The sequence below is a fragment of the Gnatocerus cornutus genome, chromosome 1 (genome assembly GCF_029298725.1).
Source record: "Gnatocerus cornutus isolate USDA-ARS CGAHR chromosome 1, icGnaCorn1.1, whole genome shotgun sequence".
Taxonomy (NCBI): Eukaryota; Metazoa; Arthropoda; class Insecta; order Coleoptera; family Tenebrionidae; genus Gnatocerus; species Gnatocerus cornutus.
Window position 1 is genome coordinate 14,572,903 of NC_142233.1, and position 12,551 is coordinate 14,585,453.

Here is a 12,551-nt window from a genome sequence, read left to right on the forward strand (position 1 = left end):
AGCAAACAAATGAATTTAAGAGAATATGAAGGAGAATAAATGATAACTTCAGAAAATTAATAAATAGAATCTTAGAAAATCTAAGAAAATCTACAAAATTCAAAAATCTAAGAGAAGTTAAAATAATCGAAAAAAATAACAAAAATACAGTAAAATCGATGGAAATTTAAAGAAAATATGAGAGAATCATGGAAAAAACTATGAAACAGAATCATAAAAAATAAACGACAATTCAAAAGAAATTAAAAAATCCAACAAAAGAAAAACCAACTAAAATTTTTGACTATTTTCAAAAATATCTGTGGTATTTTGTAGTTTGTAATAAATTTCAAATTTTTTTGTAATAAATTTCAAATTACAAATTACCAGATATTTTTGGAAATAGTCAAAAATTTTGGTTGGTTTTTCTTGTAATAAATTTCAAATTACAAATTACCACAAATATTTTTGGAAATAGTCAAAAATTTTGGTTGGTTTTTCTTTTACAAATTACAAATTACCACAGATATTTTTGGAAATAGTCAAAAATTTTGCCTGGTTTTTCTTTTGTTGGATTTTTTAATTTCTTTTGAATTCTCGTTCGTTTTTTGTAATTTACAAATTACCACAGATATTTTTGGAAATAGTCAAAAATTTTGGTTGTTTTTGCTTTTTTTTGAAATTTATTACAAATCACAAATTACCACCGATATTTTTGGAAATAGTCAAAAATTTTGGTTGGTTTTTTCTTTTGTTGGATTTTTGTTGGTAATTTGTAATTTGTAATAAATTTCAAATTTGCCAAAGTTACTATTTTAGTCTACTCTATTAGGCTAAAATTATTAAATTCAAAAAAAAAATTAATTTTTTTTACGAAAACAAACCAGCAACTTAAATTTCAAAATATTTCCAAAAAAAATTTTTCTAATTAAATTTTATTAATTATATTATGTTTATTAAACTTGTCAGAGGAAAAAAAAAGAATCAGAATTATTGAAAATTTTAAAAATATTTGCGAAGTTTGAACAAAAATTTACAGAGGTGACTACATTTATTATTTGCTGTACCTAAAAGTTATGAATAATATTTGTACACCAAAGATGAGAATACGCTTGTCTGGCTCGAGCGTTCTTATTTCCCGAGATCCAAAGGATCGAGGCAAATTGGAAAACGAGGGTCAGAAAAGTCTTCCTTGTGGTTTAAAAATATATTTAACCACTAGCCTAATTTGGCGTATATCTCCATTTCCAAGAAGTAATTTTTTGGCTTAACGTAGGCAACCCGAAATACGCTTCTCATTATCTACTTGTAGAAGAGAAATTTAATTTCACAATACGGAAGCTAGTAGTGAAAAAAACAATATTAAATTTAAATAATCTTGAAATTTAATGAAGTTACAATTTCAACTTCCTTAATAAACTTGTCAAATTCCAAAATTGTTGACGACAATAGACACATTTTGCATTACAGCCTTTATAGCAGCTTTGGAATGATCAGAATTATTAGCCTAATATCCCCACATACTCGTATCAGATGATTACGTGCAAAACACATGTAATATGAACACTCCAGGGATTCGACTTATGGCACTGTTTCGAAGCAGACCATCCTCTAGCGAAACTCTCTTATCTAATAAAATGTAGCTCTATAATCCATTTCTCCAGTCCTCCTAACTGCTGTAATGTTCATGTTATTTTTTGCGTTGTTTTCCCATCCAAAGTCTTTGTCGAATTGAAACAGCAAGCTTGTAGGTTTTGAAATCACTGAAGGAAATGCGCTTTCCCGCTTTGACTCTGCTGAATTAATACAGACTTGTTTCGTCCGAAAGAGTATTAGATGCTCTGAGAGACTTTGTGATGTGCACACTTTGACATCATTTCATACATGACATTCGGAGGATTATTTCTCTAAGAAGCGGCGGGAAACTGAATCTAAAAGTATCTAGAGACAATATTACAGTGCATTTTTGAAAATTCAAAACAGGTACTGGAGAAAAACTGGAAAGAATATCTAAAAATTCGTTTCAAACAGAATAATAGCAAGAGAAAATCTAATGACCTAATGAGAATCTATAGAGGGAAGTCAGAAAGAGATCCAAAAATTATTAAATGAATCTGGAAAAAATACTTTGATAAAACTAGAAACAATTTAGAAGAAATATTAAGAGTATCAAAAATGAATATCTATAGAGAATCTAAACAAAAACTAAAAAGGATCTAACAAGAGTTCTAAAGAGAACTAAAAGAAAATCCATAGAAGATGTCTACAAAGAAGCTGATAAAAATATATTTATAGTAAAAGAACCAGTAAAGAATTTTGAGAAAATGTGAACGGAACAATAAGAATTGCCAGAGAGAATTTCGATAAAAATAGTATCGACAAAGCATCTTAACAAAAATGAAAAAAAAAACTACTGGAGAAAACTAAAACAAAAATCAAAGAGGAACATTTGAAGAAAATCAAAAAGAATTAAAATCAAAACAGAATGTTAGGAGAATAGTATCCATAGAAAATTTCTAGAAAAAACCTGCATTCTAAAAAAAATTTAATGAAAATCTAATTATAAAATGAGTCTCTGGAAAAATTGTATAGTGTCAGATAGAAATTCGAAAAAAATCTTAATAAAGGCGACAAGAGAATATCAATAGAGAATATGAAAAAAATAAAGAAAACAAAACGAGAATATAGAGAAAACATGTACAGGAAATCTGGAAAAATTATCTGAAAAAAACTAGAGAAAATTGAATAAATTGAATCAAAAGAGAATCTGAAGAAAATTTTGGATTTAAAATGGATCTAAAGAAAATGGAAAAGGAAATGGTAATGAGTACACAAAATTAAACTGGTAATAGAACTCACCATATGCAAGAACTTTTATTCATAAACACAAATCCGAAAAGCTTTTGTTCTTGAATTAAAAATCAATAAAAATTTGGTTTATTAAAATAAAATTTCGAAGAAAAAAAAATTAAGAAAAATTGTTGCAAATGGTGAATTCTCACCCTAGTTTAATTTTGTGTACTTATTTTAATAACACTCTGTATAGGTATAGGCAACCTGGAAAATTTGTCTCGGAAAAACTGGAAAAAGATTCGAGAGATTACCTATAGAGTAAAAATAGAATAAAATAAAATTTAAAAAAAATTTAAAGAACATAAAGAAGGTCTAGAGAAGACATACAGGATGTCCCAGAACGCTTGCTGTTATTTTTTTGCGTGGTTTTCCCATCCAAAGTCTTTGTCGAATTGAAACAGCAAGCCTGTAGGTTTTGAAATCACTGAAGAAAATGCGCTTTCCCGCTTTGACTCTGCTGAATTAATACAGACTTGTTTCGTCCTAAAGAGTATTAGATGCTCTGAGAGACGTTGTGATGTGCACACTTTGACATCTTTTCATACATGACATTCTTAGGATTATTTCTCTAAGAAGCGGCGGAAAATGTTTCCGTCGCGTTTAACGGTCTGTTGAAAAAAAGTTTTCCCGTTAATTAATGTTAAGCTTTATTGTAGATGTCCCGGTGGTGACGCTAAAAATGGGCTCGACGCTAAACCCGGACGACATCAAAGAAGGTGACGACGTTTATTTCGAATGCAATATCCGGGCCAACCCCAAAGCTTACAAACTTTCTTGGTTCCACAACGTAAGTATTTAAGAAAACAACTTCCTTCAAACTTGGTGGTGGAGGCTGAAAACTTCGGAAACTCTTTCATATTACTTGTTGAATAGACTTTTATGCGCGTATATTCGACAGAAGAGAGCAATGAACACAAATCGCGGCTTGTGGTGCTTACCTGGCTTTTTATCATAATTTCAGAAATTTCATCAAATTGTGTACTTACTGAAGAATGTGAAGAGCGGGGAAAACTTTACACTTATAGTTTCATTCAGTTGAGAGTTTTCCTAAAACATTCTGAAGCTTCCGGTCTTGTTTTTTATAACTTTTTTATTATCGTTTTGTGTTTCTTGTTGTTTTATGTTGTGTATTTAGTCAGTTAATAGATAAGTGTGGAAAGCGGAAAATGAAAGAAGTTTGTTGTACGAACGGCAGAGATGCGTGGTAGAATAGGATATTGTAAAACAAGTTGAAAAATGGCCTATATTCCAGCACAAACTGCAAATTTTTCTTCTAATGTTGGCACCTAACTTTCGTTCCTAAACGATTTTTGACTTTTTATTGTAACAGTAAAAATTGTGCTAAAATAAGCCATTATTAAACGATTTTTGGTTAATTCCCATTTCAGCCCGCGACGTCTTAGATTCTACAGTTTTGGCTCCAACATAAACAACAAGAGCTTCAAATGATCAATTTCTAGATCTGAGATTGCTAGATTTTCACCATCAATATTTTAAAGTGTTTTATTGCTACAACTTTAGACTCTGTAATTTAGATCTTAAATTTCCCTAAAAGTTTCTTCTATATATTCTTTTCAGATTTTCTATAAGTTTTCTCTAGATCACCATTATTTTTTTGCTTCTTCTCTTCACATTCTCTATAGATTTTCTCTCAAAATTGGTCTAGTTTTCCCTAGACTTTCTAGATTTCCTGCATACAGGTGTCCCAGCACACTCGCACTTCTTTTTAATGAGGAATTTTCCTTCAAAATCTGAATACGGCAATCAACTCAGATTGTGATGGAGAATTTTCCATTAAAAGAAAGTGCGAGCGATCTGGGACATTCTGTATGTCTTCTCTAGACCTTCTTTATATTCTTTAAATTTTCTTTGAATTTTATTTTATTCTATCTTTACTCTTGAATCTATCTCCAATTTTTCCTAGACAAATTTTCCATATTGCCTGTACTCATACAGGCTGTTATTAAAATAAGTACACAAAATTAAAGTGGGAAAAGAACTCACCATTTGCAACACTTTTCGTTAATTCTTTTTTTCGAAATCGCATTTTAATAATCCAAATTTTCATTGATTTTTAATACGAGAACAAAAGCTTTTTGGAATTGTTTTCATAAAAAAAAGTTCTTGCATGTGGTGAGTTATATTACCAGTTTAATTTTGTGTACTCATTTCCATTTCCATTTCCATTTTCTTCAGATCCTTTTTAAATCCTAAATTTTCTTTAGATTTAAAGATTTACAATCTTTATAGATTTTTTTTCAAAATTCTCTCTAGTTTCTTTTAGATAATTTTTCCAGATTTCATGTAGATGTTTTCTCTAGATTCTCATTTTGTTTTTTTATTTTCTTCTTATTCTCTATTGATATTATTTTGTCGACTCTATTAAGATTTTTTCAAATTTCTATCTGACACTATACAATTTTTCGAAAGGCTCATTTTACAATTAGATTTTCATTAAAATTTTTTAGACTCTCTGCAGGTTTCTTCTAGAAATTTTCTCTGGATATTAATTATCCTCTTTAGATTCTGTTTTCATTTTGATTCTTTTTGATTTTCTTCAAATGTTCCTCTTTAATCTTTGTCTCAGTTTTCTCTAGTAGTCTCTTGTTAGATCCTCTTTAGATTTTGTTTAGAGTCTCTATAGATATAGATATTCATTTTTGATACTTTTTTGATTTGCTGCGATTAGATTTCTTCTAAATTCTTTCTAGGTTTTTTTTTAATTTTTGGATCTGTTTCTGACTTCCCTCTATAGATTCTCATTAGTTCATTTGATTTTCTCTTTTAATTCTGTTTGAAGAGAATTTTTTGATATTTTTTCTAGTACCGTTTTTGGATTTTTTTAAGTGCACTGTAGTATTGTCTCTAAATACTTTTAGATACATATTTTAGATTCAGTTTAGATTTTTTTGAAAAATTTTCCCGATCGAGATTGACACTATATTTGGTAAAGATTCTTTCCAGATTTTCTTGTGTTTTTTTTTTGTACACAATATATCAAAATTCTGGCTAGATATTGTTTCCAGATTTTTTCTCTTTATTATTTTTTGATTTTTTTTCTGGTTTTGTCTAGAAATTCTATACAGTTTCTATGTGCCTCTTTTTTTAGATACCTCTAGATAAACACCTTAAATTCTCTTTAGATCTTCTTAACATTTTCTTTGCCACTTCTTCTCTATCTAAATTCACACTATATCTCGTGTAGATTCTTTCTAGACTCTCTTCAGGTTTCTTATCGATAATTTGTCCAGATTTCTTGTCTACATTATCTTTTGATAATTTCTCTAGTTGTCTTCTAAATATTTTTTCCAGTTTTTCTCCTACACTCTTTTTAGATTCATTTTAGAGTCTCTTCAGAATTTCTTGACATGCTCTTTGACATTTCTTCGTGTAGGTTATCTCTAAATAGTCTTCTAGTTTCTTCTAGATAATCAGTCCAGACTCCTTCTTGATATTACAGATTTCCAGATTCTCTCTAGATAATATTTCTAGACTCCCTTTAGATATTATTTTCAGATTCCATCTATATAATATAGTTTGAATAGCTCTCTTCTAGACATATCTTCCAGTTTCTCTCCGGCATTTTTAGATTGTTTTAAAAGCTCTGTCAATAATTTTATAGATACTTTCCAGATACACACTTTAAATTTTTTTAGATTTTCTTGACCTTCTTTTTTCATTTCTATCTAGATTAGCACTATACTTATTTCATAAAAATTCTCTAGAAATCGTTTCCAGGTTTCTTCTAGATAATCTGGCCAGATTCTCTTTAGATATCATTTCCAGATTGCTTCTTGAAATGTTTTCCAGTTTTTCTCCGACACTCTTTAGATTTTTTTTATACTACAAATGCCGAAATTTTTTCTAGATTACACATTAGATTTTTCACTAACTTTCTAGATATTTTTTCTAGTTTCTCTCCGACGCTTTTTAGAAGCTCTGTCGATATTTTTGATAGATACTTTCCTGATACACACTTTAGATTTTTTTAAATTTTCTTGACCATCTCTTTTCATTTCTATCTAGATAAGCACTATACATATTTCATAAAAATTCTCTAGAAATCGTTTCTAGGTTTCTTCTAGATAATCTGGCCAGATTCTCTCTAGATATTATTTCTAGATTTATTCTTTATATTTATTATCCTTTGGTCAATTCTTTGATTTTGTTCTTGATATTTTTTCCAGTTTTTCTCTGACATTTTTTTAGATATTTTTATATACTACATATGCCAAATTTATTTCTAGATCACACTTTAGATTTTTTTTAGATTTGCAATTTTTCTGGCATTTCTTCTCAATCTAGATTTCCACTATGTTTCGTGAAAATTTCTACATTATTTTCAGGTTTTTCCTAGATAATCTGTCCAGATTATTTCTAGATATTATTTCCAAATTATATTATCTTTTTATTTTTTCTTTAACTTTCTAGATATTTTTTCTAGTTTCTCTCCGACGCTTTTTTAGATGCTTTTAGAAGCTCTGTCGATATTTTTGATAGATACTTTCCAGATACACACTTTAGATTTTTTAAAATTTTCTTGACCTTCTCTTTTCATTTCTATCTAGCTAAGCACTATACATATTTCATAAAAATTCTCTAGAAATCGTTTCCAGGTTTCTTCTAGATAATCTGCCCAGATTCTCTCTAGATATTATTTCCAGATTTCTTCTTTATATTTATTATCCTTTGGTCATTTCTTTGATTTTCTTCTTGATATATTTTCCAGTTTTTTTCTGACACTTTTTTTAGATTTTTTTATATACGACATATGTCGGAATTTTTTTTAGATCACACTTTAGATTTCTTTTTAGATTTGCATTTTTCTCTAGCACTTTTTCTCAATCTAGATTTCCACTATATTTCGTGAAGATTATTTCTAGATTGTATTCAGGTTTTTCCTAGATAATCTAACCTAATTACTTCCAGATATTATTTCCATATTCCTTCTCTATATTATCTTTTTATCTTTTTACTAACTTTCTAGACATTTTTTTTAGTTTCTCTCCCACGCTTTATTAGATACTTTTTAGAAGCTCTGTCGATATTTTTTAGATACTTTCCAGATACGCAATTTGGATTTTTTTCTTAGATTTTCTAGATGTTTTTTTAGCACTTCTTCTCTATTTAGATTTCGACTATATTTCGTGAAGATTCTTTCAAGATTGTCTTCAGGTTTCTTCTAGATAATCTGTTCAGATTTGCTCTAGATATTATTTCCATCTCCCTTTTCTATCTTACCTTATAATGCTCTACATTTTTAATAATCATATTTATTATTAATTTTTCGAACGCTTTAAATTCATGAACTTGAAATTTATTAGATTTAAATGAGACCCTGAAAGTATCAAGGAATGCTATGACTTTCAATGGTATGTTGATTTAAACCCTTTTGAGTTGTCATTTGTCCATTGTTTTCCAGTGCAGCCAACGGAAGAAAGTCATGACCTGCCTACTTATTTATTTCGTTCGAACACGTCCGCATTGTTATACTATAGAGCTTTTACTTTCCCAGGGCGGAGAAATATTCCAAAACGTCACCAGCGGAGTGATCATGAGCGACCAAAGTTTGGTTCTCCAAAGTGTAACCCGAGCCACAGGGGGCGCTTACACTTGCATGGCGACGAACGTCGAAGGTAAAAGCGGCAGTAACCCCGTCCAACTTATTGTCAGATGTAAGTGCAAAGTTTTTTCAAATTAGATTATCGTTTACTTATTCAATCGACACTTCTACACGGGTGCACCCGAGAACTCGACGCTCTCGCTGAAAATGCTTTGTTGAATATTGAAAATACGCTTCTCGATTCCATTTTGCAAATATGTGGGAATAAAGTGAAACTCGAGGAACGTTATAAGGAAATTGCCTTGTTCAAGCACTTTGATCAACTGCCCAAATTTAACCGGCGATTGATTTAATCGGGTCAGTTCACTAGAATTCGCGCTCGCTCGAAAAATTTCTTTTAGATTGTAAAGGAAAATTGAAGGCAATTTTATTTTCTGTTCGCCATGCATGTGTGTTTCCAGTTCGATTTAGTTTCACTGTTAAACTAATAGTAAATTCAGAATATTGATAAAGATTTATTATTTTTCAAACGACAAACATTCTGGAAATTCGGTGGTATGGAATGTTTTATTGCGTTTTTTGCGTATTCAACGCCCACGCCCAAACTTGTTCAATATCTGATGAACGTTTTCTTTGTCGAAGCATAAATATTTTCTGTTCCCGTATGGAGAGGAAACGTGGAATTTTTATCGCTTAAAAATGACTACGCTTTTCGCAATTTGACATGTTTTATTGTTTTTTAAAGCGTATATTTGAAAACAAGTTGCAGAATTGCCGATGTTTCAGCACGAGTACGAAATTCGGCCGCGAGCCGCGGTAGAACAAACAAGTGCTGGAATTGGTCTACAATAAGTTTTAGATGCTATTTTCCATTTTATAGTTTACATTTCCAGTTTTTCTTTAAAAGTCAAGCTTTAAGTTGGTACATAATTTTCATTTCTATTTTTGGTGGCGTTTCATTACAATACGATTGTTGGTGTCAGAATGAAAATCTCTAAAAATAATTGTTTATAAATGAAAACTTTTGAATATAGCATAACGTCATTCTCTTTCTTTTTAATTTTTTATTCTTTTATTTATTTGTCCCTTCTTATAATTTTCAAATTTTCTCAAACTTTTTGAAGTCTTTTACATATTTCGATGCTTTGCATTTTTGTCCACATTATCTGGGTCCGATTTAAACATCGATTTGTGTATTTTTATGTTGTTTTAGTATTTCTTTCTATTATTCTTTATTCTCTTGTAATTCTTATAAAGCTTTATTCCTTGGATTATTTCTTATTTTCTATGATCTTTTAATTCTATGGATTTTTGCTTCGCATTCTCTGAATCTTTTCGATTTTTCAAGATTCAGAATACCCTTAAAATTGGTAAAGTTTTCTAGGTTCTTTTACGATTTTAAAGAATTTTCCAGGTTTGTATTTATTACATTTATCAAATTTTTTTGATTGTTTGGATTCTATGGATGTTTTTAGAAGATTTTTACTCTTAGAAACTTTGTGGTTCTTTAGAATTATCTAACATTTTCTAGGATTCTCCGATATTCTCCTGAATTCTCAAAAAATTTGCGAAATATGCAATTCCATCACATTTCTTGAGGATCCCATTTCATAGATTTTTCGGGACTTTCATAGATTTTCTAGGACTTCTAATCAGAATCTTAACGACTGTCAATAATTCTTCTCAAGGTTTTATAAGAATCTCAGGTACTTTTCCCTGATTCTTTAGAAATTTAAAACTTTATTAACTTTATTTGAAGTTCTTTGGAATTTCCAACCGTTTCTAAGGCTCGTTAAAATAGATTTTCTAGTATTTTTATCTTCAAGAACATTTAGAAGTATATAAAATACTCTCAATATGCCAATCATTCCTAAAATTCTTGAGGCGTTTCCAGGATTCATTAATTGTAAGATTTTCCTTAATTTTTTTAAAAATGTTTTGAATTTTTGAATTCTTTGGGGTCTTCTGGAGTTTTTTTATAGGAATTCTCTGGTATTCTCTAGGATTTTGTAAAATTAGATTGTTTAGATTTTTCGAAAAATTTAGCTCTAAACTGAGTTTTTTTTATTTATTTTTTGATTCCGTGGATTCTCTAGGATTCTCTAAGAATAATTCTTTTTTTGCACTAGTGATATTCTAAGAAGTTTTTCAAGATTTTCTACGATTCTCAGCGGCTCTTCAAGATTCTCTAGGATTTTATGTTTTTTCGAGGTTCATTAGAATTCTCAGCGATTTTCTAGGGTTCTTTAAAATCCTCCAGAATTTTCTAATATTTTGTAAATGTCTAGAGTTTTCCAAGATTTTTTTTACATCCTCTAAATTTGAAAAAATCAGATTTATTACATTTTCAAAAATTTCCGTAGGGCATCTATGATTTATTAGAATTCCTTAGAATTTTGTGCAATCCTCTAGAATACTACAGTATTTTCTCCAATTTTTTTTCTAAGATTTTTTTAGAATTCTTTTCAATTTTTTGAGTTTTTGTAATTCTCTGATATTTTCCGCAATTTTCTACAATTGGATTTTTTAGATTTCTCGAAAATTTCATCTCTAGGCTGAGTTTCTTTTTATTTTTATTCTGCGAATTCTATGGATTCTCTGAAATACTTTAGGAAGAACTTAGTATATTCTTTTGCACAGAATCCTTTCTTTTGGATTATTGGTATTCTTTAGTTTTCAAAAATTTTCTAAGACTATCAGAAGCTTTCTAAGATTCTCAAGGATTTCATAAGTTGGTTTGGGAGAAATTAGAATTCTCAGCGGTTTTCGAGGATTCAAAATGCTTCAAAATTTTCTTGTATTTTGCAGTGCTTAAGGATTTTTTTTGTTTTTCAATTTTCCATAATTTAAAAAAAAAATAGAAGTTTGTATTTCAAATTTTTAAGGATTTTTCGGTTTTAAGACATTTTCTACATTTTCCAGAGCCCTTCTTGGATTTTCCCTTCCTGGATTTTTCATATTTTTTTAGGATTCAATAGTGCTGTACGTTTTCAAATTTCTAAGATTCTTTATTGATTTTTTTTGAATTTATTACATTTTTATGGGGGTCTCTGAAGTTCATCTATAGGATTCTGTGGTATTAGGTATCCAGGAATTCCATAGATTAAGTTCTAAAATTTTCTAGAATTTTCAGGAACTGTAAAATTCTCTAGAATTTTATAAGTATATTTAAGATTAAGAAAACAGAATTCTCAGAGATTTTCTAAGGTTTTTCGAGATACTCGAAAATTTTTTAGCATTATGTAAAGAACTTTGTAGTTCTCCAGATTTTTTTCTTAAATTATTTAGATTTATTATAAATTATGATTTATTTATTATTTTATAATTTAAAAAAAAGCAGAATTCTTTAAATTTTCACGATTTTTTTGGATCTATGACATTTTCTGAAATTTGCGAAACCAGATTCTATAGTATTATCCTTAATTTTTTAGGATTCAATAGGTATATGTATTATTTTGCACAAGATTCTTCCTTTTCAATCATTTCAATTTTCTGGAGTTGCCTAAACTCCAATTCCCTATTATTCTCCAAGATTTTATAAATTTACTCGGGATTTATTAGAATTCTCAGCGGTTTTCGATTGTTCTTTGAAATGCGTCAGGATTTTCTAGTATTATGTAAAAATCTGTACCTAAAGTTTTCCAGAATTTTTCTTCGATTTTGTAATTTTCCATAATTGTCAAAAAAAAATAGAATACTTTAAATTTTTAAAGATTTTTTGCTTTATGACATTTTCTAAAACTGCACACCTCTGGAATTCTGCAGTATTTTTTTTATTTTTTTTTAGGATTTGATGGTGCTGTAGGTTTTCGATTTTAAGAGATTTTTTTCAGAATTGTTTTCAATTTTTTAAATTTTTTTGAGGTTCTCAAGATTCCTTTTATAGGATTTTCTGGTGTTATTGAGAAATTTCCAAAATACCTCTAAATTATCTAGGGTTTTTTAAATATCCCTCAAATTCTATTCATAGATTGAATTTCTTTAATTTTTTAGATTCTATGAGTTCTAAGAGTTCTTGAAAATTTCTAGAATTTTTGGGAACTTTTTAATAGTCTCTCGATTTATAAGTTAATTTTGAGATTCATTAAAATTCTCTGCGGTTTTCTAGGATTCATCAAGGCTTAAAATTTTTAGTATAAACGCATCAAAAGTAATA

General features: G+C 29.0%; 1 protein-coding gene across 1 annotated transcript in view; it reads left to right on the forward strand.

The window, feature by feature from the left end:
* Positions 1 to 12,551, forward strand: part of side-IV (sidestep IV transmembrane protein) — a 475,641-nt gene that overhangs the window by 401,474 nt on the left and 61,616 nt on the right. Inside the window, exons 8-9 of the mRNA XM_088044905.1 lie at positions 3,489 to 3,619; positions 8,348 to 8,507. Coding sequence (XP_087901031.1) covers positions 3,489 to 3,619; positions 8,348 to 8,507 — 291 coding nt within the window. The remainder of the gene's footprint in view (positions 1 to 3,488; positions 3,620 to 8,347; positions 8,508 to 12,551) is intronic.